Source organism: Orcinus orca, chromosome 4 (genome assembly GCF_937001465.1).
Source record: "Orcinus orca chromosome 4, mOrcOrc1.1, whole genome shotgun sequence".
Lineage (NCBI taxonomy): Eukaryota > Metazoa > Chordata > Mammalia > Artiodactyla > Delphinidae > Orcinus > Orcinus orca.
In genome coordinates, this window is record NC_064562.1 from 31,699,946 (window position 1) to 31,726,296 (window position 26,351).

The 26,351-nt window shown below is 32.8% G+C and overlaps 1 protein-coding gene across 3 annotated transcripts in view; it reads right to left on the bottom strand.

Moving 5' to 3' along the window:
- Nucleotides 1-26,351, bottom strand: part of LRBA (LPS responsive beige-like anchor protein) — a 728,899-nt gene that overhangs the window by 509,006 nt on the left and 193,542 nt on the right. For all 3 annotated transcript variants that reach the window (XM_033402948.2, XM_033402953.2, XM_012535502.3), the window contains exons 32-34: nucleotides 18,085-18,163; nucleotides 15,958-16,091; nucleotides 8,725-8,786 (exon numbers count right to left, since the gene is read on the bottom strand). In XM_033402948.2, the coding sequence (XP_033258839.1) occupies nucleotides 8,725-8,786; nucleotides 15,958-16,091; nucleotides 18,085-18,163 (275 nt within the window). The remainder of the gene's footprint in view (nucleotides 1-8,724; nucleotides 8,787-15,957; nucleotides 16,092-18,084; nucleotides 18,164-26,351) is intronic.

Consider the following 26,351-nt stretch of genomic DNA (forward strand, 5'->3'; position numbering starts at 1 on the left):
TATAGATTTGTCTCTTTTAAGAAACCTTCATGTACAATGTGCTAAAATATTTGGGTAAACATCATTTTTAAGAGCCAGAGGTTCAACATTTGTCATATTCCCTTTGTTAGCAGAAGCTGTGGTGCCTGAAATGAATGCTGAGTTATTTGAATAGTGACTTAAACGTGATAGAAATAATTCTACAGAAAGAGGAAAATCTACATGCACAAAGTGATTTCTTCATAAGAGGTCATCAGTTGAGACTTTTAACAGGTCCTTTTGTGACTCTTAACGGATCTTTTTGAGACCCAAAGCTGATCAGGTGAAAGGGATTTAATGCGTATCATTTTCTTACTTTAAAACATTTAAGTAAGCATAGGGTAAGAGTTCAGAATTAGGGTCTGAAGCCTCGATATGAGGGCTAAATTGCCTTTCAGATTAAGATAAAATTGAATAGAAGAAATAAAAGTATTAAATAGAATGGTGTCTGTTCCTTAACTAAAAAAAATACTTTTTAATGAATCAAAAACTCAAGAATTAAATTTAAAGGGAACTTTACTTAAATAAGGTAAATATATTGATTTATTCAACAAATATCTATTAAATGATTATTTTATTATAATCTGACACTAATAAACAACATAGACAAAATGGACAATTAAGAAATGACTTCCTGGGGCTTCCCTGGTGGCGCAGTGGTTGAGAGTCCGCCTGTCGATGCAGGGGACACGAGTTTGTACCCCGGTCCGGGAAGATCCCACATGCCGCGGAGCGGCTGAACCCGTGAGCCACAGCCGCTGAGTCTGCGCGTCCGGAGCCTGTGCTCCGCAACAGGAGAGGCCACAACAGTGAGAGGCCCGCATACCGCAAAAAAAAAAAAAAAAAAAGAAATGGCTTCATGACTTCAAGGAGTTTTCAATCCAACAAAAGAAACAAAACTTATAATATAGCATAAGTATGAAAATAGCTCTTATGTGCATAAATTTAACCCTTCTTTAGCACTTAACTCTGTAAATTTAACTCTAAGATGGAGTTCTCTAAATTGGTGTATTCACAACTTATAATCCAATGTTGGGGGCATCTAAGCAAAGAAATGAAGATTAGTAAGAGTTAATAGGATTTAGAACTATTTTTATTCTAATTTATATTAAAAGCAAAAAACTCACATATTACATAAGTTTTGTTATTACACAATATATGCACAGAAAGATTTTTATATGTTCTTATGCCAAAAATATCTGTACATGTCAAAGATAGAGTTCTTCAGACCATATCAGAGGAAGAGTAAATTCCTCTCCCATCTATTAATTTAATGAATCTTCCTAAATATACCTGGGTGAATTTGCTAGCAGCATTCCATTCTCCCTCACTTCTCAGGGTTAAGGATCATCAACATAGATTTTTGTTGTCTACTAACTTTAGGAAATGCCTTATATACAAAGTATACTTAAAAAAAAAAAAACATAAAAACACTACAGATTTTAGTGAAAACCCCTGGACTTAGGCATCAGAGTCATTTCGTGACTCTTAATTCTTTAACCCAATTAACCTCTAATAATGACTTCATATTTTTATTATGTCTAGGTCTTGATTACAAGCTATCTCAAATCCTAATTGTTTGAATGGATAAATGGATGACCTAAGAAGAGCAACAGCCACTGTATAATTTAGCTGTGTAACTATAAATTATCACTAAATCTTTATTCTATTAAAAATTGTTAAAATTTTATTGCTAAAATTTTACTCATTTATTTGACAAATACTGAAAATTTCTTTCACCAGACATTGTATCATATAACAGTCACATACAGATTAATTTCATTTTATTTGGACCTCTTGCACCTCTTTAAGTGCATAGCGAAGCTCGATTCTACAAATGGGTCACTAACAATGTATGTAATATCCCATTAATATAAAATATATTCTGACCCTGGTTTCTAGACTTTATGCCAGACACTTAAACATGATTACAGATCATAAACTGCCACAATATTGACTAAAAATGTAATGGGATTCACTCAACCAATGTAGGAAATAGCTATATAATCAACTGATGTCAAAATATTTGAATTTATTCTTAAGCTTGGATTAGTTCTACATAAATATTGTAAAAATACATATATGTGTGTGTAAAAATACACACAAACACTCCTGGTTAAACTTAAGTTGTTCTAGAAAGAATACCAAATCTTACTATAATCAGTTCTGAACATCTATCCCTTCAGAAACAACATGTAAATTGAGTCCAAATTACCTACAAAGGAGAGAGAACAGGTAATTGAGTTAATTCTTGAATGAAGTAAAAATAATCACAGTGTTTCATGAAAAAAACAGCTGTACTTTTGCAAATCTACTGATTTTCTGTAATCACTGTGATTGGAGAAGCAGAGAAAACCAGAAGCAGAATACAAAAAGAGGCATTTCCTGTATTATTCACTGTGTCAACACTGATGTTTTTCCTAAAGTATATTTTACAAAAATTATCCATACACACTATGGCCATAAAAAGCATTTTGTGATCAAATATACTAATATTATTCTCATAAAAGATTCAACAATACACTTTATTTTATATATATATATATTTTTTATAGACATACACACACATACACACATGTATTGACTAAAGGCCTTGAGGAACCCTCCAGTAAAGATCCTAATTAAATTTAAATGAACATTTTCCAAGCTTATTTACCACTGTCTGCTTTCTCAGAGAACATCCATTTTCATCACACAGTACACACTAGGATTTGCTGTACTGGAAATTTTGGACAGTGAGAACTGATCAAACAAGTAGCCGGCTACCACAAATCTAACCAAGGAATATTATAGGTACAGCAAAGAGTAGAGGAAATGCTTTAAGAACTTTAATATCTATTGATCTCGATGAAATTATAAAAAAACATAGATGGAACCTGGAAAAAAATTTTTGACTGAAAGGCAAAGGAGCCTGAAATGATCTGTTCATGAACAGAAATAAAATTAAATTAAACAGGGATTAATAAATACATTTTTACGCCCCATTCCTAATTCCACTCCCTGCCCCTACTATTTGCTTCTATTTCTCTTAAAGTCCTCATAAAAATTCTATGTTGTATTACAATTATTTGTCTCTCTTACTAGATTAAAAGGAGAGACTTGTCTTAAAATCATTCAGTACATGTCTGCTAAATAAAAAAAGAAATACCACAAGCAGGCATATTAAGGAGGACTCAGGGTAAACAAACTGACACAAAGCTCTGTATAAGAGACAGCATTTGAACTGAGCCTGACAGACAGTGAAAACAAAAACTTAGAAGTTTTTTTTTCGAAGTATAGTTTATGGCCTCACAATACTGCTACACAAAAGCTCCATACCATAAGATTTCCTTATAGGTAAAAAAAAATGCATAAGGAAGTTAAGAAGACTTTTATATTTCCAATGAGCAATTTAAACTCAAAATTCTTATTTTGTGGTTAGCAAAAAATAACCTATGTTTTACTGACTCAATTGTTTCTTTTTAAAAACCACACCATTTTCTTAATATTAGATAGTGAGTTTTAGTTTAAAAGGTTGACGTGTACCCTATATACAGCACACTCTGAGGAGTTAAGCACAACAGTTAAATGAAGTAAATCTCCATTTATATTAAGTTCTACAATAAGTAAAACGCACGCACAGTAAGAGAAATCAAATCAGTAGCAACTTGAGGTGATACCGGTAGGGATTGATTACAGAAGCACAGGGAACTTTCTGGATTGAAATGGGTATTACACGGTTGTGTATATATCTAAATGCATTGAACTGTACACTTAAGATATTGTATATATACTCTTGTATATAATATTGTAAAATATTTACATATATATTGTATATTAATTGTGCTTCAATAACTGATTTTTTAAAAAGAAGTAAATCTGATTAAGCCAAAAGAAAATGAAAAAAGTAAGACTCTTATTTATAAATGAACATGATTACAATATTTGGCAATGACAAAATAGCTGACAATAAAAATGAACAATTAATACACACTTAATAACACACAAAAGAATGAGGATGTTTCATAATGAAAAGGACCAAAAGGTAAAAGCCCAAAATACAGTGTTTATGATCAATGTTACCATTTATTAATTGTACAGTTATATAAATATTTGGTTGAAAAGTAATTATGTTGAATGTTGGAGATACAATAGAAAATAAAACACAGTGCTTACCTTTAAGAAACTTAAAGTCTAACGGGAAAGAAAAAAAATAATAGACAATTTAAATAAAGAATGAAATTACTATAAGGTGGGTCAAGTGAGTGCTTAGGATGTATACCTCACCTAGGCTTAGAGTTGTGGGGAAGAGAGGAGTCAAAGAAAGCTTTCCAGAGGAGATGGCAATTTAGCTGGGAGTTGAATTATTTATTTATTCCATATATATTCACTGAGCAGCCATCAGATGCCAGGGACTGTGCTGGGTACTAGGCACACTTCACAGTTTACCTAGTATACTAGGTATATGAAACAGAAATAGCTGTAACCTTCATAGGACCTAGAGTAGAGAGAGGGAGACTGGCAATAAAGAAGTAGCAAACTAGCACAGGTATAGTTAAAATTTGTGATATAATGAGTGCTAAGATGAAGACGTGCAAAAAAGATACCAACTATAGATATGATCTGAGAAGAGCATAATTAAGCTGAGCTCAGAGTGATGAGAAGAAGCCAACAATTAGACTCACCAAATTTGAAGGAAGGAAATTATAGGGAAAGAAAAAGCCTACGCCAAGACACAAAATTATGATGGCACATTTGGGTAACTTTAAATAGTTCGCATAGCTTGAGAACAGTTACAAAAACAAAGTGATAAGAAATGAGGTCCAAACAGTAAGAGAGGCCTAATAATGAAAGATGCCTTTGTGCCATGGTATAGAGCTGGTTTGCTTTCCCCTACCCTTCTCAGGGTTTTTTTTTTTTTTTAAATTATCTACTTTACCCAAAATACTCATCACAACTATAAAAAAGAAAAGCTCATGAAATAAAAAGCCAAGAGCGATAACATTAATGTCACATATTTAGAAGGAATAAACTCAAAAAGGAGAAGAAAACCAGAATTAGAGAAAAGAAATTAGAGGAGAGTGATGGAAAAGAGGAACACTTTACTATGAAGATTCAGGAAAAAATTCAAATGGCAATAATTCAACCACAAAACAGACATTAAAGAATCATATGAATAGTGATAGCTGGTTCTCATTATGAACATTATACTTTTAAAATTAATAATTCAGAGATATTGAAAGAAATGACCAAACCTTTTGTTATTACCTTCATGCAAAGGAAATATTTCCCAAAATAGCAACAATCTACATATTTTGTTGAAAAATGTATTGAAGAAAAATCAGACTAACACTATTTTTAAATTAACTTTTACTGCTAATTAACTACTCACACAGGATGCCAGGCCAGACTACATGGTGCTTCTAGTTTTTCTATATACTCTATGCATTTCTGATAAATGGGAAAAGAATAGATGACCTGGCAGAAGGCTCAGACAATAATATGTGATTTACAGGACATGAATGCAGCTACCATAAGATTTATCTGACAGCCCTCTCCGATAGTGGACTGTTGAGTATCCGATGGAATGATTTCTAGTCTAGAAAGTCTACTACTGAGTAGCCATACACATTATTTATTTATTAGATGTTTTGGGTTGAAACCATTTTTAAATGACGCACTTCACAATGCACAGTCATAAATTAAGCTTTAAACCAAAGAAGGGAGGTAGTGTTATTGGAATGTATGTCAGACTGAATTAGGATGAGCAACACAACACTTTTATAAAGTGGCCTTGAATACAATGTCAATTCCTTCAAAAATGATATTAATGTCAAATGAGCAGGATATAAACACTTTACACAATGCTGGAGTAATATTACTTGAAATATTTATTTAACATTTTCTTTAAATTCATATGGATTTCTACAAGGTTTATACACATACACAACAAATATTGGGCAAAAAAAAGTTACATGCTTCTGAAAAACTGAATCTGAAATATAATTAAGAAGTTGTTCGATTATTTTCTGTGCATCAGAGAATATACAGTTTCCTGAAGGGTGTATACAGTCTTATTTTAAAGAAGTAAAGAAGACTTAAATCAGGTTTTGGAGCTTAAATAGCTCTTGAATTATTTTCAGTATAGGAATAAGCATAACTTAATAAACCATAAGTATATATATATATAACTTTACTCAAAAATAACATGCTAAATATTTTAAGAAAGATTTTCAACTCTAAATAATAACATTTTGTCTTAAAATGTTAAAATTTAAATGGGATAAAATATGAAATGGTATCTAATAAACCTATTAATGAATGAGTGGATATTGAAAAATATGATCCTAGCTGAAGCTTTAACAAAATATATAGTGATCTACTTGGTCTTAATGACAGCAAACCAAACGTGATCATTTCCTCATTTCTTAAATTCAGGCTCTAAACTCTCTTCTGTAATAAAATACGGCAGACTTAAACACTTTGTTAAGAAGAATACAAAAAAAAAGTTTTGAATGGATTCAAGAAAAATAATCAGAACATGGCTGATTGCCATGAAATTAACATCAACTAATTTGTAAAGTTTTAAATCAAATTTGCAGATGTTAAGTTCATAAGCATATCCCATTATTTATGTGATTAAAAAGGAGTTTTTGACCTGATCTTTCGATCTTTGGCACTCAATCCACTACATCTTTTCTTTACAAAATTGATTAAAATTTTAGCAAGATGCTAGCCATTTACTTCCCACCCTATCTCAGACTAAAACAAATTATCAGTCAAACTCAAGCCACAGCCACCCAATATCTGCAAAATGTCGACTTCAAATTCAATTTCATCTCTCTTAAGCTTTCATGTAGAAAAAGACAGTTCACTTTTTAACAAAATAAATCACTTTTGTGATTGCCAATCTGACCTCTTTGAATTAGGAAAATTCAAAGTGAAAAATGTAATTATCACCCCAGAACAATCTGTATACATCTGGAGCTAATTCTAGCTTCATTTTTCATGTCAGTTTTTGCACTGTGCTACATCTTAGAGAGATGCCGTGGAACTTTTGGAGAACCCATAAAAAATGTTAAGAACTTCAAACAAACCAATAATGTGTTTTATTTAAACAAAACTTTGAGATGATCTGACTTTTGCAACTTACTCTAAGTGATCTTCATATTCCCATTTGATTGTAATAGTATTAAACAGCACTGTGACATACATGACAAATAGGTGTCTTAAAACATGTCATTCTTTATCTTTTCAGCTTCTAACATTCCACTGTGTAATATACTATATTTAAAACAGCTTTCATGTATCAAGAATACATTAAATTCTTCTAACCTAGAAAGTGAAACTTCACTATCAAACTTCATCTATGAAACAATTACATCTCTATAAACAATAAATTCATACTGCTGTTGAGTATACATATAAAACTGTAAGCAAATGATTCTTAAAGTAAGGGTAATTTCATGTCAGTATAAGAATGGTATATGGTAATTTCCATTCAAGAAATAAACAACCAATTATTTCAAATCAGATTACTAAATGGGAAATTTTATCCAGTCAGTTTGTAAAGGAATGGGAGTTTTCTAAAGTAGATAATTCACTTAAAAACATGACTCTCGCTAAATCTAAGAATAATAAGCCCACCTCAAACATAACTACTCTTCACAAGTTCATTATAAAAATCCATTAGATGTAATCTCTGGAAGTAATTGTTCTTATTGCATTTTATTGACAATGCATAGTATTGATTTTTCACACCTTCTATGATTCTTTAATTTGTATTCATGAAATGTCCATCAGCACAGTCAAAATAAATTTGGCAATATAGGCACTAAAATGAATAAATCGATGAAAAGAAACATTAATTTTGCATTATCCTTATTCGTCAGGCAAGTAAACCAGGAGAGTTTTAAATGAAGGTCAAAGGTTTTGAAATGGGTCAGAACCCTTGACCTCTAGACCAATACTCTTCCTATTAAAAAAGGCTATTTTAAAGTTTTAAGTAGGGGAATTTACTACCAGCAAGGTATCATTTTTAAAAGACTACCAAAAAAAACTCTCAATAAAAACATTCATCTGTTTAACTGCTAAAGAGAAAAGAAAATATCACAGGATACATGATTTTTACATAAGTTTAAAAAAAAAATCATTAAAGTTTACCACATGAGGTATAAGGTTTCTGAACAATGAAAGTAATCTCGCTTTTAGGAATTTATTCACTACATCTTATTATGATGGCTGTCATATTTTTGTTGATGTTTTCCCAAATCTACTAGATATGTCAAAAATAATTAGCAATGACAAGAATTCAAAATTATTTATCACTCATTTTATAACCTCTGCACAAAAGGGAAGTAAACCCATTATTCCCATGGGAGTCAGAGTGGCACTCCGCGAGGTATAGAAATAAATCTGTTTCTGTAACTTTAATATGCAAGGCAAAGAAATTTAGCCATCTCAAGGCCATTTGATCTGGACATTTTTAAATGTGGCTCGAAAAACCTCTATTTCTCATTCATCTATCCTATTTCTCTCAGCACTCACTTCGAAATAAACTGTTAGCCCCAAACACAAGAAGTAACCCTTTTGCAATACAAATAAATTATTTTAAAACTGCAAGCACAAAACTATTGTAGCAAAAATTTCTAATCAATTTTAACTTTCTTGCAAAATGAATTCACTTGAGAATTTACTTTTAATTCAACATTGATTCTTGTCACTCACCTGAGAACACAGTAGCATAACCAATTCCACAACTGAACTACTAGACTTCATGCAAACCAGACCTATATCAAAGAGAATTTTTTTTTAAATTACAAAGTAAAAAACAAGGGATTTATTTCTTATACAACTTTGTCCAAATTGGTTTTAAAATAAAATTTAACTTCTTGCTAAGAACCAAACCTATACATATTTGATCATATGTGTAAACAAAACATTCTGTAATTACTTTAAACTTGGCATCAAAACCACAATTTTTTGTAGCCAATTTCATTTCAGCTTTCAAATTACTAAAACATTTATTATAACTTCATATATACTGACATTTCACAATACTCATAGAAATGTGCACAACATATGCCATATTGACCAATATCACCTAAATTTTGTTTTGGAGAGAGTTGATTGTTATACATGCAGAGAAGGGAAATGGCTCCCTGACCTTTGCTTTCTCCACCACACTCTCTCCCTTCAACCCTCTAGCTATCAATCAAGTTTCCATTTTGTTTCATGGCAGCAGACATCCCAAACACTCTTATTAGTACCTTGACCTGTGACCTCACTCTAAACCTTAACAGAAGTGCAAGCCGTTGTCTGTTATATATTCTTGATTTTTTATAAATAAATGCATTTATAATTTCTCTTTTATGTTTCATTTGGGTTCACCAAAAATATCTCAGGAAGGAAGTTTTATATAGTTAATAACTATCTAAAGAATTCTTTAGTTTTGATTAACAGTAAGATATAAAGTAACTACTTTAAAGAACATTCAAAGAAATTTTATAACCAGTATCTTAAAAAAGCAATGCCAATAATTAAAAGCACTAAATTACTAAATTACACTAGTAATAAGTAGAAAAATTAAAATTTTTTATTATTATATTTTTCTAAGCAAACGTAAGTTTAAGTTCAAAGTAAACTAAGTATAACAACTAAAATAATTCCTCATGGCCCTCACACACCCCACAGAATTACCTTATTTCTTTCTCCACATTAAAGTTCTTGTGGGCATCCTATCCCATCCTATTCCCTTTCTTTAATCTTCTTGCTTTGTAGTTCTTTGTCTTTCCCTCTTTTAGTCATGATGCCTCATACCTGCTGATGCCACATGTTGGCATTCTGTAGCCTTACAAATAGTATTCAAGTTAAACAGGTTGTTCATCCCCTTCACTTTCTAGAAAAGTCAAAACCATTTTTCTCCATGTCTGAAAAAATGTGTAACGTAGAAATGATGGTAACAGTGTCAGCACTGGCATGAAAATTAGCTACAGAACATCTACATGTTGCATTAAGCAAACAGGCCATTAACTAGACTAAATTGTTGTTTCTATAGAGCTAAGATGACCATACCTCCTCAGGCTAATGCCAAGGCCGAAAGGAAGGGCACAGCAATACTCCATCTCTTATTGGTGGTGTAGCCTTTGTTGGTCTGAAAACCTGTCACTTTTCATAAAATGTTACCCAACTACAGGAAGTTCCATATATTTCAACTTCAAAAGCCACTACTTGCAGCAAGTAAATTCAGGTCTTTTCTACAACTATTATTCCTTACTGCTTGATTCTAGAGGAACCAGAATTCCTACCACCTTTCCTTTTCTGGCAAAGCATTTAGGCCCTGATCTAATTTTATATCCACTCATATAATGAACAATAATGATTAAAAGGGCCTTGGGCCGTTCAAAGTTAGAAAGATTTCTAGATGTTCCTTTGTCTCTCTACAGCATATTGTAGGATAGTTCAATACTCGTACTTTCAAAAAATTACTTATTTCAGTCTTATTTCTCAATAATAAAGATTAGAAAACCACAGGAAGGTTGATACAACCACTGATCAGTGGGTTGAGTGTTCAAGGACAGTAAGATGTCAAATAACATTTCATAGTTTGATTAGAATGATTCATGTGTTTTTTAGAGTGAGATTTTATAGATCTGTAAAGCATGGGTAGGGGGCGATGGAGGATTTTAAATGAGAAAGGGCTTCAGAAGACAAAAAAAGAGCTTATATTAGACCTCTAATACTAAGCTTCCTACCTAAAGGGCATCAATACTGCAAACAAAAATATATAACCTTGGGAATAAATAAACAGGAAATAATCCCAATAAGGGACTTGATATCAGATTACACAACTTAATCACATCTCTCTATGACCTAAATTGTTTTGTGACACTGGTTGCATGGACAAAAAAGCAAGAAATGACTTATAAATCAGTAAATCTGTCTTCAGATCTACATTCAGACTCTAAGGATTACCCAAAGGAAGGCCTTAAAACAACACTTGGAGTGAAGTTGTAAGTTGTTGCAGAAGCATCAATTTTCATTTTACACACACAAATCCTATTATTGTCCCACTTAGCAGAAAGTGAACAAGGTACTGTAGGCTCAGGGATCTGACTAGCCTCATAATCTGACCCTTGGGTTCAGTTTTCTTGGTTTTACCTTTGATTGATTTTTCAACAATATGGAATTTTAGTCTCCTCAAAAAAGACAAACTGAAAATGCCAAAGCCAAGAGATTTATACTCTTCTGGTGTTTCACAACCAAAGACCACTTCAATTTCTCCACCAGAGACTATTTATCCCACCTCTATTACCACTGTTTTTCCATACTATTAAACTCAGAAGTACTAAATGGCTTACCAGATATTAAGCTATCAACATCCGAATGCACTGAGATACCTAAATTCTCAAGTGTACCATGAAAAATGGTCATGACCATTTACTGTCTGGAACATAAGAACCCTGTTTGTTGTTTTATTTATTTATCTTAAGTCACCTTAAATAATTTACAGAAAGATAAAGCGATGGTGTAAACATTATTATAAGTTTCAGTAAGAATTTAAGCATAATAAACTCAAAAATTTTTCCCTGTTTTCCAGGTTTTGAAAGTATTTGTCTATAATTTGGATATAATTAACTGCTCCTCATGAATCTATAAACATGATATTCATCTTAAAAATACTGCTTCTAAATTTCAAATAAAATTCTAATAGGTGCAACTTTATCATTAATTCTGGTCCTTCTTCTTGAACTAACATCATCAAATGCAATACTTTGGAAAAGTTGGATTATTCAAAATTTTGTTGTAGAGAGAACAGCCATTTTCTTTTCTCTCGAATTCCAAAATATTTTCTTCTTTAGATTATAAACACCATTCAGAATGATTAATCAACTGAATTTTTTCATTTCTACATGAAATTTTCCTTCCAATTGTCTTCGGCATATACCTGCTTTAGTATCTATTCACTCAGAACTGCACCAAGTAAATTGTGGTGCACAGTCATCATGAACGATGGATGAACACTGTCACACGCCTTCTTAGCAAAATGAGATGTCCCAGGTTCTTGTCACAAAACATTGTATAAATTTTGTAGAATGAAGTTCTTCCTCCTACTGAATGACACGATGCTGAGAAAACCAATTTCCTTTTTTGTCCACAGAAATATGCTGTGCATTAATGAAGTCCTGATTTGATAAAAATTATGAGTACTACTCCCTGTCTCTTCAAATTCACCCACAGTTGGTCTAGTAATTATAAAATGTCTTCTCCTATCAATTTTTTTCACCTCACTATTATGGGCAGAAAATAAAAAAATTCTGAATTCTTAACTATATTCAGTGAAAGCTAAAAATAAGACCACAAAGACGGTATCCACAGACTTCTTTTATACCAATATTTCTCAACCTTTTTTGAGGAGCCTAAGGAACATCTCAGACCATTTTTTCTTAACTGTGCCCCCATGAAATTTTAATGCTAAAGATAAACTATACAGACGTACTGTTGTCCATCAGAAGGTCAAAAACCACTGTAATGTCTAAGATACTTTTGCCCTCCCCAAATACCAGTTTTTGATCCCCCTGAGAAAACAAATTTATATCTTCTTAAAATACAATGCAATACTTTGGCCAACGCAGTAAGAAAACTGAGGGTGATCCAAGAGTGATGATTTGTTTTCCTAGGATTATAGGGGCAATTCCAGTATTCTTGTTTTCTTATTATTTTAGTCCTTAGTATAGCTAGAAATAACTGATGAGTAATGATAATTAGGAAAATGTTTTAAGATATAGGAAAATTAAGATCACAAAGACCTCATAATGAACCTTAGATTTATAAGAAGTGTCCAATGAAATCACTTAAGGTAATTGTCAGATAAAACAAACTTTTAAAAAAAGTAATCGTCTCTTTGTTTTTGGAAGACTTCTTTTAAAAAATAAAAGTAATAAAACATCAATTCTTACAACGGGTTATAACTACTTGAAAAAGGGGGTTAATATCACTAAAATTGAGCCAATCAGAAAATATGTGACTTTAGGCATGATGTAACATGAAGTATTACATCTAATTAAACTTTTAAACTTCAAGCCATCAGAAAATACACAAAATAGAGAAACTGTTAAATAACATCACCAAGAATAGCCAGAGTGCCAAAATGTATAACATTCTACAGAACCACCAACCACATTTCTTCAGTGAGTCAATAACATGAAAACAGAGGAAGAATACGGGGAAACTATTTGACATTAACATGGACTTAAGGGACATATCAAATTCAGTAAAATTGACTTTGGATCTTAATTGGAAGAAAATCAATATAAAAAAATCTTTTAAATAAAGATGAATATGGGCTGAGTATTACAGAATTATTATTAATATTATTAGGTATAATAGCAGCAATTATGATTATGTAAGAAAATATATTTTTATATGAATTATGAATTATTTAGGGGTGAAACAATGTGATGTCTGGGATTAATTGAAACACTAAAGCAAAACAAAGGGAGGTGGATATAACAATTATGGCAAAACAAAGATAGTCTGGGTAGTTGCCAAAAATAAGTTCATGGATATTAAAATTCCTACTTTGTAAATGTTTTAAATGTTCATTTAAAATTATTAATAAAAATCACATTTAAAATTTAAAAGTAATAAATTATCAAGTACCTGGTCACACAGCTAGTGACTGACAAGGGCTGAGGTATCCTGCCTTTTAGTCCAATGCTTTTTGAACAGAACTATGCTGGGATGACCTCCCTTCAAAACTTTCCTGTTTTACAATGCATAAAACCACCACCCAAAGGATTCCTCACAACTTAAAATACATAAGCTATATAAAACTCTTAGATTTGTTTGCTATTTTTATGAACACAGACCAATGAGTAGTCACTGCTCAAGTTTATAGATGAGCAATAGTGCATCATCCTCTTTTTTATCATTTTATCAGAATTTACCAATAAGAAATTGATCCTAAATTAAATTTTGTTCCAGGATCTAGAATTGGCAAGTTAATACTTCTGAGTATCTAAGGTGATACTATTTTTCTGGGTCTATTATAAAATTCAAAGATCAACTAAGTAGCCAAAATGTCTTGCTATACTGAAAGGCTAAAATTAATACATTCAATTTACTGTTACAAAATGAAATATAGTTAATAAGTTGTCACACCGTTTTAAAAGAATAAATGTTTGATATGTGAAACATAAATTAGGGTGAAGTCCTTCAATGTATCAATTCACTTCCTTTCAAATTTTATTACTTCATTACGTCAAATAGTCCTTGGCTAAACAATTATATCCTTCAGCAGATGAAATAAATTTCCACCACAAACTTAGTTCAGTATTTCTAAAATCTGAACTTTTTTTCAAATAAATTCAGTGCTATTCTTTGACTATACGGAAATGATATCAATCATCACCAACTCCATATAAATTTACAGCAGGGATGATAATGAAATTATTATTTTAGCTAATGATTATTACTCTTATAGATACATATTTTAAGGGTCAAATAAAGTGCTGATATCCCATAGTTAACACTCAGATACAGATATCTTGAACATTAACCTATTTATAACTTTGATTACCATTATATCCTTATTTCTATAAAAAGAGGGGCTTTGGGCTTCCCTGGTGGCGCAGTAATTGAAAGTCCACCTGCCGATGCAGGGGACACGGGCTCGTGCCCCGGTCCGGGAAGATCCCACATGCCGCAGAGCGGCTGGGCCCGTGAGCCATGGCCGCTGAGCCTGCGTGTCTGGAGCCTGTGCTCCGCAACGGGAGAGGCCACAGCAGTGAGAGGCCCGCGTACCGGAAAAAAAAAAAAAAAAAAAGAGGGGCTTTTTTCACAAGTTTTAAGAAATTCCTTAGGAGATCATCTAGTAGCTGATAACCAACAAAAAGTCATGATAACTAAAGCTGTAAGTTGATATTTAAAGATACTTGCATACAGATAATTATGCTTTCCCATGATTTTTCAGCTTTAGGAGAATATGTGTCTCATCCTTGACAAGCCAGACTTAGCAAACATCTAGTCCAAACACTTTTGAATGAAAAAAATCAATTTGACATTATCATTGATGAAAATCCTCTAGCTTCTCCTTAAAAAAATTCTAGCTATGGGAATGAAGATTTGTATTTTGAAGTCAGTCTGTTAAGCTCTTAAATAGAGCTAATCATTTGAAAAGTTGATCTCTATTGAACTGATTCCTGCTGTCTGAGGAAATTCAAGGTCTACTTTCACTTGATTGAGTTAACCTCTTTAATATTAGAAGACACTTAACTATTCGACAAGTGCTTCGTGTAAAAAAAAAGTCCCAATACCCCTCCATCCATTCCATAAATAGCATGGTTTCCAATCCATGCAGCAACTTACTTATTATGCATGTTATCTAGTTTGACACAATCTCAAAGTAACCTACCTAGAAAAGATCCAGTAATCTATGTATGATATAAGCAAGATAGAGTAAAATACTACTGTTTTTTCTACTTATTTGTAAAATAGAATTCCACTAACAGAGACAAATAATGCATTCCTCATTTTCCTAATATGTAGCAATACACTATTGTTTATATAGATCTTAAATTCAAGTAAAATCTCAGGTAAATACCCCACTTATTACTATAACACCAGTCTCTCCAATTCTCAATTCTCATAGTTAATTTTAATGTATTAAAACATTTCTTAGTTCTTTCATTCAATACTTTTTTTTTCTTTTTTTATTGTTCCCCAAAACACACAGTATAAATCTAATGCACACAAATCTCATGCAAATCACTGATAAAAAACCTTGAACAGATTAGAATAGCAGTCATGCCATATTCTTTAAAAGATATGTACAGACTCTTTGAGAAGCCTTGTCAAAGGCTGAAAACAAACAATAAAACTCCATGCATCTCTTATTATTCATTTCAGTTTTCAACCCTGTAATTTAAATGTATATATGAAGAAAGAAGAATCACTTACTTGTTCCTTCTATAAGCAGTTCTTGTCCATGGCTACCCAAAAGTGTCCGAGAAAGAAAAGGTGCAAAATCTACAAATATCTCTCGTAGAAGAGGAGCTGCCTTTTCCAAAGCATGTTCGAGCCTCTCTGTAATACTAATAGAAAGATGTTAAGTTACCTGTACTATTCATTAGTATTTATCAGTTTTCTAGTTTTTAAAATGAGTTTTCATAGAACTGTAAAATTATGTGAAAATTTTAAAATTACCTAAAGATTCACTATTGCTATGCACACCATTCCTTCTGCCTGGAATATCCTTTTTTATTCTGTTGTATATTGCCACCCCTAGCCCTCACAAACAACCTGGTTAACAACCACTCCAAACATCAGCTTTTACTGGAAGGCTTAACTGGCCAGTAGAGAGCACTTGATTTTAGCCCCATTACAACATAAACAAACTATCAATCTTTTAACAAATTTTCTGTTGACCATTAAACCATGAGCACCTTCAGATCAAGAACTATGCCTTCACTTCTAAGTTCTCAGCTGCAGCTGAGAACTCAATAATTACAAACTCAATAATGTTTATAAACTGAAAGAATCAGTCTATATTCTTTTTCACTAACATCTATCTCTATAAACAATTTCTTTCTAACGCAAGCTGAAAAACTTCTCACTTGCACATAGTATACTGGCACATTTATAATGATATCAATTTACTCAATATATCTCTTTGTGACTATATGTACATATATTCTTATATACATGTATACACACATAAACCCATACGTATATACACACACAGTTGTCCCTCGGTTTTCACAGTAGAACGGTTCCAAGACTCCCTACAGATACCAAAATCTGTGGATGCTCAGGTCCCTTATGTAAAAGGGCATAGTATTTGCATATAACCTATATTTTAAATCATATCTAAATTACCTATAATATCTAATACAATGTAAATACAATGTAAATGCTATATAAATAGTTGCCAATGTCAAACTATCGTGTGTGGAATGGATGGACGACAAGGTCCTACAAACTGTAATGGAAAAGAATATATATATATATATATATATATATGTATGGCTGGGTCACTTTGCTGTACAGCAGAAATTAATACAACATTGTAAGTCAACTATACTTCAATAAAATTTTTTTTTAATTTAAAAAAAAGAAAACTACAAAACAAGAAACATCAAAAAAAACAGTTGCCAGTGTGAGACAAATTTTTGCTTTGTGGAACTTTCTGGAAATTTTGTTTTAATATTTTCAATCTGTGGTTGGTTGGATCCATATCCAGCGGTATACATATATATATATTTAATGAGTTTAAAAAAAAACAAGCCCTCTGCATTTCAGGAAATTCAGTTTCTAACTTATGAACCAAACATATATATAAACAGCCACTACTTATTAACTATTCCTACAAAGAGTACTTTCTATTCATACAACCAACAAGAGATGCTACTGAAACTATCAACTGGTAAGCTGCTGGAAACTTCTGTGCTCAATAACCATCTCTTCCCAGGTACTATCCATAAAACTATTTCTCTCTACTTATCTCATGGATCCTCTTATCCCTGGATGATATCACAACTACAAGCCTACACTTGTAGCACCCAAGTACGTTTATTTTTAAAGTGTTATGCATTGCCCAATTGTAATAAGGCAGATTAAGAACTCTAGCCACAAAGGCCCTAGTAATGGAATATATTCACAACCTTCCAAATTAGAATTTGAAATGCATATACCCAATTAAACAAGATAACTGACAGTAAAAATCTATCTATAATTCAGTATCAATATAAACTTCTTATTTCAGCATTTCTAGGGAAGATGAACAATGAATTCCAAATGTTCAATCTACAATCATATGAAACGTAAGCCATAAGCTACTAACTACCTGTGAAATTAAATATTTGTTATGCATTCCATATTTATTAATCACAAAAAGCTACTTCTCGGGAATCTTTTACATCTCATAATCTTTAAGAAGGCACTTCTAAAATACTCCCAAGCCTCTAAACGTCATGTATGTTTTTTAAAAAAGAAACAAAGTAAATTTTTCTAAAAATTGTAGCTAGACATTTTTAAGAGTCATCAAAAGGAATAAATCACAAATATCCAAGTTAGTAGCTTGAATACCTCATATTCGAAACTTGGTCTTGTGGAACTGAACCAACTGTTGGAACTGCAGGTAATTTTGCATTAGATGATCTACCACCTATAAAAGAAAATAACCATTTAGGGGATTTTCTGTTTTTAGATACAAGAATTCAAACAAAAAAGATATCCTGATAGCAAGTTACCAAAAAACATACTATACTGCATTTTTAAATGCCTATTAATTTGGATAATATTAAAATCTACCAATTAACAAGGTTTTTCTTGAATCATTTAATATAAAAATCTCAGTTACCAGTTCAATTATCACACCAAGCAGTCCTTCCACCCATCAGCTGAAAACGTAATAGAAAAGTAAATTCTGACTCACTAAAGTGGGGTCATGATTCCTTCCATTGAACATCAAGTGGCAACAGAGATTTACAATTAGAAACTTTTTTAATTGAAGAAAAAAACAGAAACGGTTAATTCCAAATTTAGCTTAAATAGGTATGCCTCATTACCATGAAAACTGTCTTTATTCAGCCACCAAATAACTTCTGCTATACCCTGAATGCTTCTGAGTCTAGTCCAGCAAACATTATGCAATAACCACCTGAGAAACCTTTCTTAAATGATACAAGCAGAACACACTCCCTCATGTGCGTCCTCACTGTAATTAGTAAATAACCTGTTGTTTGCATTTGTCACATTGTATTTCAATTGGTTTTTTAAACGTCCTTTTTCCTAGTATACTAATCTTTTTGAAAGCAGAGATCTCATCTTTTTCATCCATCGATCTCTAGCACCTAGACAAACTGACACAATACAAGGTTCTCAATTTATGTTAATTGCAGAAATGATTCCCTTAATCATTCCATCCCCATATTTTAGTAGGTCAATCTTCCCACCTGGTATATACTTCCCTCTCTAGTTCCTACAATTTTATATCCCTATCTTTGTTCAAACTACTTTGTAAAATTAATTTTCACCATGTGATCTTATTTTACTCTCCAATGAACACTCCCAGATGTCCTTACTCTTGTATATCTGTATTGTTAAATGCCCACTCACCGTCTTATAGCACAAGACGTTCAAACTACCTTGCCCTATACAAGAGCTACCTCCTTTATGTTTTCAACAAATAACTGTGCTTATAAATTTTACTTGGCAAGAGAAAAATAATTACCAGGAACTTAACTCTGACAGAGTCAAAGAATGGATAGGTACAGAAACAACACACAGTATGAGAAGTATTGAAAAAGTCTAGAAGACTAATTTGGAGGATAATTTACTGAGGCTTGAAGAGTTCTAAAAAGCTCAAGAAAGTAGGGGAAAAATAAAGTTCCCATTTAACAATCAGGATATATGGGATAGAAAAGCATTCAATTTAAGCCAGGAGTAGGACCTGAAGAAACAGAAGAGCCATTTTCTTTCTAAGGACAATAATAGGGAGAAGGAAGAAAAGAATGGACACACACACAGTGTCAAATGCCCCTCTCTGACACAGGGACCATAAGAGTCACTGGAATCCAACTGAGATGATAGCCTAACAACCTGGACAGTATAGGCAAAGGAGGTATGCACAACTTGCTTGCAGCTGCAATCCAAGAAGTAAAGTTTCTCTTTCTAAAAGTAGTGTCCTAAAAGGGCACCAAGTTAGTATTAGAGCAGACTGAAATCCCATCACAATTCTATAGAAAGGTAGACCAAGAAAGGCAGCAAACATATTGAAGCAAATGAAACAAAGATGCAAAGCTTATAGACAAGGAGGGAAGAGGGCCTCAAAGGATTCTGGAACCTATCAGGATGCACTATCAGAGATCAGATTCTTTTGATCTATTCTTAAAACTTCAGGCATGGGTAGCCTGGAAACACCTCAAGGAGACAAAGTGGTGTGGACAGAAAGATAAAAGAAAGATAGAAGAAGAAATGTTCACCTAGGATGTAGAAAGAAAGATGGCAGAAACAGATGAGAAGGTAGAAAAGCAGCCTCTTTGACATCTGGGAGCTGGCCCTGTAATGTCAACTAGGCCCTGGTGTTGTTAAGAGCTGGCTTAGAGCCCCGAGCTAGGTCTTGTTATTCTCTCCCTGAATATAAACAATTTCATAAAACAGCAACATCAGACAAAGCCATGCCATGACCATGATGAATCAACATAAAACAATACCACTCTGTAATCATGCCCCAACAGACAAAAACATGAACTCCAGCCAAATAACAAAGATGGTCAAACATCCCAAATCTTAATATGAAAGATTGCTGTTTCTTTACAAATTAGAGCTTTACCCTCATTCAAGTCTTCCACGATTCTAGGTAAGATTTATTAGGATATTTAATCATAGAATTACCCATGCTTTCTGACAGAAGAAAGCCCCACTTCCTTAACCCCTCCCCAAAATCATCATTTTTTCTAGTTATTTTTCAATTACACAAAGCACGAATACATCCATATTTTTAAATTCAGCAGTGTTTTGCACAAACCCTCCTAGTCCCAGTCCCTCCCCAAAGGCAGCCACTATCAGCAATTTGGAATATATCCTTTCAGACTCTGTTCTTTGCACTTACATGCAAGCTCAAATCCTATAATAAATCTTTTCTAACACACTATTCCTGAGATGCCCCAAGTTTCACTATGTGCATTCTCCCTCACTGACTTAGTCAACCAAAGGTTTACTACTGGGATCTTTGGCTGGAGAATATTGACACAGACTTTAGATGAAGTTGGGCAGAGAAAGATGGCAATCATGGGCTTATTTTAAAAGAACCAGAATTTAATAAATCTCTAAGTAAGAATTCTTTTCCAGACAACCTATTTCATCGTGATAAGATGCACATTTTTCTACATGGTAACATCTCTCAAATTAATGCATTTTACAAAGGCATCTTAGCAATTGTAGTCAGCCAGAAGTTGAAATCTAATTGTGAGAAAACACAGTGGATAAAATCAAGAACGCAGCAGCAGAATCAAATCTGAAATTTGGTAAATGACTAAAGGAGGAATTGCGTAACTCTTTGAATTCATTATTTTGCCAATGTAAAACCTCAAGATTACATAAACTAAAGGAAAAACGGTTGAATAATTAATATAAATATACTGTCTGAATACAGGGATACCTCGGAGATATGTTGGGTTTGGTTCCAGACCACAACAAAGTGAATATCACAATAAAGCAAGTCACACAAATTGTTTCATTTCCCAGTGCATACAAAATCATCTGACAGGGCTTCCCTGGTGGCGCAGTGGTTGAGAGTCTGCCTGCCGATGCAAGGGACACGGGTTCGTGCCCCAGTCCGGGAGGATTCCACATGCCGCGGAGCGGCTGGACCCGTGAGCCATGGCCGTTGGGCCTGCGCATCCGGAGCCTGTGCTCCGCATTGGGAGAGGCCACAACAGTGAGAGGCCCGCATACCGCAAAAAATAAAAATAAAAATAAAAAATAAAAGGCCTAATTGGTATTTTTTCTTGAGCTTTTCTGAAGTTGACGAAAAGGAACACATAAGGCCTCATCTACTTAAAAAGAGATAGAAGTAATAAATTGCAAGAAAATGTTTGTATGAGGCTTCAATTCAGACAGTAGTTTAAAACAACATTAGCTTTTACTGTACAAATTGAGACTAATTTTAATGAGGTGAAATATATATATATCAAAATTTGAAAAAGTCAAGGAGCATTGGTGGCTCTACATGAAACAGTAACAAAAACGCTTTCTTGACACTACCCTAGAAATAATGCCAATTTTCAAACCTTAAAAAGACTAGAGCAGAAAGGGATTTTTTATAAAGTGATCTTTTCAAATCATAAGAAAATACATTACCAACAAAGATAAGTGAATCAACTAGCAATTATTTTAAGGAAAAAAAAAATCACATAAAAAATAAATATATCAGTAATTTCACACCAGGTTGACCTTCATTCCTACCAGACAGAAAATGTAACTTCCAAATACATTCAGCATTTTTTCAACTCAGCTTAAAAAATCATAAATTTATGACAAATTTGTTTTTAATCAATTTAACAATAAAAATATTTTCAACAAGTGATCAAACATGTAAATTCAGAAGCTACTTCCAACATATGGAATGGTACTGACTTATCTTTTCCTTATCCTTGCACTGATAAACTGGCTCCTTCAAACTGACAGTCTTCCAGACATTCAAAAGAACAAAAGGGAAAATGTAAATAGATCATCTGTCTAGCATCTATCCAGGGAATAGCCGATTGTTAATTCAAGGTCCCTAAGGGTCTACATAAATAATGTCCTTTGCAAAAAAGTACTATTAATACAAATGCCAATATTTAATCCCTAAACACGGTTATTTTTTTAATTGCCTTCTCTCTCCTTTTCTCCCTCTTTCCCTCCCCACCCATTCCAGACCAATTCAGGGAGGGATAGTCTATATGCCCAGCTAAAATTCTTCATTAAATAAAAGAAACTTTTATTGGATAAGTAAAGATAAGCCTCTTGGGTCAAAGATTATATAAAGCAAAGAATCAAAATTTTCCTTCAACATTAAAAATAAACATACTAATTTATAATATGCATGGCTCTGATACACAGTAGAGCCTAATACTCTGGTAAGTAGTGTAACTGTTAAATTTTGCAAATTAGCAAACACTCAGCACATAAATTATTTAAGAACAGTCTGTTTAGTTCCTTCATTGGGTTAGCTTCAATTTTGTTTTAATCGTTTACGCTTTGCAAATCAAACATATTTGAAAACACCACCGGACATTTGAAAAAAGAGTAACTGCATCTTAACACATATTGTAGTCTGGACAATTAAACCTTTACTAATGAGTAACTAAAATTTACAGATTTTGATATATTTACTAAAAACTCTATTTTCTCTTTTAGTGTTCTTTATAAATAAATATGCATACACAAAGGGCAAACCTTGTTTCTTCTGATGAATCTTTTACCACTTCTTACGAAAGGTTTGCCATTATTATTATATTACACTTTTTTTGCTAATAAAATGCTACAAAAGCTAAGAAACATTATTCAAACTAAAATCTGAAATTTGTATGAGTCAAAACTTGGATACTGATCATAGTTTTAATAATGTACACTGTTTTAAAATGTATTTCCAGGGCTTCCCTGGTGGCACAGTGGTTAAGAATCCGCCTGCCGATGCAGGGGACAAGAGTTCGAGCCCGGCCCGGGAAGATCTCACATGTCGCGGAGCAACTAATCCCGTGCACCACAACTACTGAGCCTGCACGCACTCTAGAGCTCACGTGCCACAACTACTGAAGGCAGTGCGCCTAGAGCCCGTGCTCCGCAACAAGAGAAGCCACTGCAATGAGAAGCCCGCGCGCCTCAACAAAGAGTAGCCCCGCTCGCCTCAACTAGAGAAAGCCCACGCACAGCAACAAAGACCCAATGCAGCCAAAAATAAAAATAAAATTTTTTAAATAAATAAAAATAAAATGTATTAACAAATCCTTAATTTTTTCACAAAATTATAAAATTATTTGGGTGGTAATGTTTTGACAGAAAAATCTTTGACCTCACATAAGTTGACAAGTTCTCATTCTTTTTCTGGGATCCAGTCCTAGTTTGTCTTTAATTGTGCCACACGTAAAACATAGAAATCCCATTTTGATATCAAAATTTCCAAATAGTTTAAACTTTTTTGCTACAAAACTCATATTTTATGTTTTCTGTTCAACATGGTTTCTTCCAAGGAAGTTCCCATTTTTGCTAATGTACTATGTACTATCGAGTATATTTTTTTATTAACCAATAATCTATTACTAACTATGAGCAGTTCACTTTTTGTTGCTGACTCACTATAAAATTCAGAACTGAAGTCGTCCCAAGACACAAAGGTTTATGGTCCACAGGGACAGATATTAACTGTACTTTCATGTAAAGAAAATAATCCAAGATCAAACCAAGAATAATACCTAAGTTACCCAGATCTGCAAGAATAAACTGCCCAGCTCACCATGTAATCACAATAGCAATCAATTCATCCACAAATCATTTTTCCCAAATCTTGCTTGAACCAGAAGCAGCATAATAAGCTTTGATATACTGTATAGCCTATTTTTTTTAATGGCAAATAACTTAAATCAAGAGATCTACCAAAAAGAAAACAAAAATCTATCAGCTAAAAATACTGATGGCAGAGAGATAACTATTTGTTTGAATTCCAAGTGAAAAGAGAACAGACTACAAGGGCAAGTATAGTAGGCAAAGCACGAAAAATAGGGCTGTAGGAGAGTAAGAAATAGGATGACTGAAAACACTCAGTTGGGTTAGATTTCTTATCAAGGCAGTAATGTTCATGGCAGCAATCAATGGAATGGAAATAATAAATTAAAATCGAGACACCATATAAGTGAAAACAAGAGCCTAGTGACAGAGGAAGAGGAAAGGAAAAGTCAGGTATGGAAATCAAAACAAGTGACAAAAATAAAGACCATCATCACAAGAACAACTCAGAATGACTTGTCATTTTTAAAAAGGAACGAATTTTTTTTAAAATAAAGGGAGCTAAATAAAGGAAATGAACTACAAATTCTACCCCAAAATGGAAAAAACTGGGAACTATTTGAGAAACACTACCACCACAAGTTATACAAAATTTAAATAAGAGGGGGAAAAGGGTACATTATGGGCTGGATACAGGGTTTTGTGGGGTTTTACCAATAAATATGATAGTCTTCAAGATAGCAAATTATTTTGTAATTCTGCATATGGTTCTTCAGGGTATTTTACATTGTAATGAACTTACTGGAAAATATACAATGGCTTCAGAAAGAAATTTGTTATGCTGTTTTATATCAAATATTACTCATATATCAGCTTTCTTTCTGTTTCTTATCTCTTCTGAAGACTGCATGAATTTTTTTTTCTTTCCCTTGTACCAATTTTATTTACTTGTTTAACATTTTTTCTGGCTTTATTGAAATAAGTCAAAGACTGCATGAATTTTGAAAAATATATTTAAAAGAAATCAGAGGATCCTATTTACCTTGCCCCATAAACTGAAATTAAAGGGTAATATATTCAAAATAAGATGATAATATTTTACTCAGTGTACTGTGAACCTCTGAATTTACTACATATGCTCTGGGAAGTTATTAGGAATTCACTATTACTGAATTTAAAAGACAGCAGAAAGTTTCATAGATATTAGTAACATCTGACTTTTTCCCAACAGGGGCTTGTCTAGAAAAATCACAGTTGATTTTTTTTAAGGCCTTTGGATGGAGGTGGAAGAACAGAAATTTGCGTAACCAGTCCAAAATAGATCCCCAAATTGCTGCTTCTCCAAAGTAAAAAAAAAAAAAAAAAGTATCAGAGTATAATGATGAAGGAAATAAAGAAGGAGAAAATAAAGAAGAGGAAATTTTGCTGGAGTTCTACACTTACTTTCCTTTATTGTTTCTCACTAAGACAATGAATGATGAAAAACAAAATGTAACACATATACCACACTATTGCAAGATGTTAACAACAGAGAAATGCAGAGAGGGTGAGGTTGAGAGCATATATGGGAACTCCCTACTTTCCTTTCTATTTTTCTATAACCTAAAACTGACCTAAAATATAAGGTCTATTAATCTTAAAAAATGTTTTAATAAAGTAAAAAACAAGGCAGCACAAAACTGTCTACTACCACTGCAGTTTTTGGTTTCCTTGTGGATATTTTTCTTCAACAACTATTCTTTCCTAATTATAAAAATAATACAGGATTACTGATAAATTTTTGGAAAATATACTAAAATTAAAAATTTTGAAAATCAAAATTTCCATTAATTCATGGAAATAATCAAGTAACTTCAGAGTACATTTCCTTGCTTCTTCCATGTATGAAAAGTATATACATACTTCACATAGTTACGATTTCATAGCATGTAAAGTATTGCATGTAATTTTTTTTTTACTTAACCTACTGTGAGCATTTTCTATTATCACTTAACACTAAGAAATTTGTAAAGAATTAATCACATTTAAAACTTTGAAAAAAAGTTTTTGTTAGCACAAGTAAAATAACTACAATGAAAGGAAAAAGAAAAGCAGGAAAGACAAAAGAAATAAACAATCCTGGGACTTCCCTGGTGGTGCAGTGGTTAAGACTCCATGCTCCCAATGCAGGGGGCCCGAGTTCGATCCCTGGTCAGGGAACTAGATCCCACATGCATGCTGCAACTAAGAGTTCACATGCCACAACTAAGGAGCCCACATGCCGCAACTAAGGAGCCTGCTTGCCACAACTAAAACCCGCAACCAAATAAATTTAAATAAATAAATATTTTTTTAAAAAATACTAGTCTTGTTTCTGGAACACA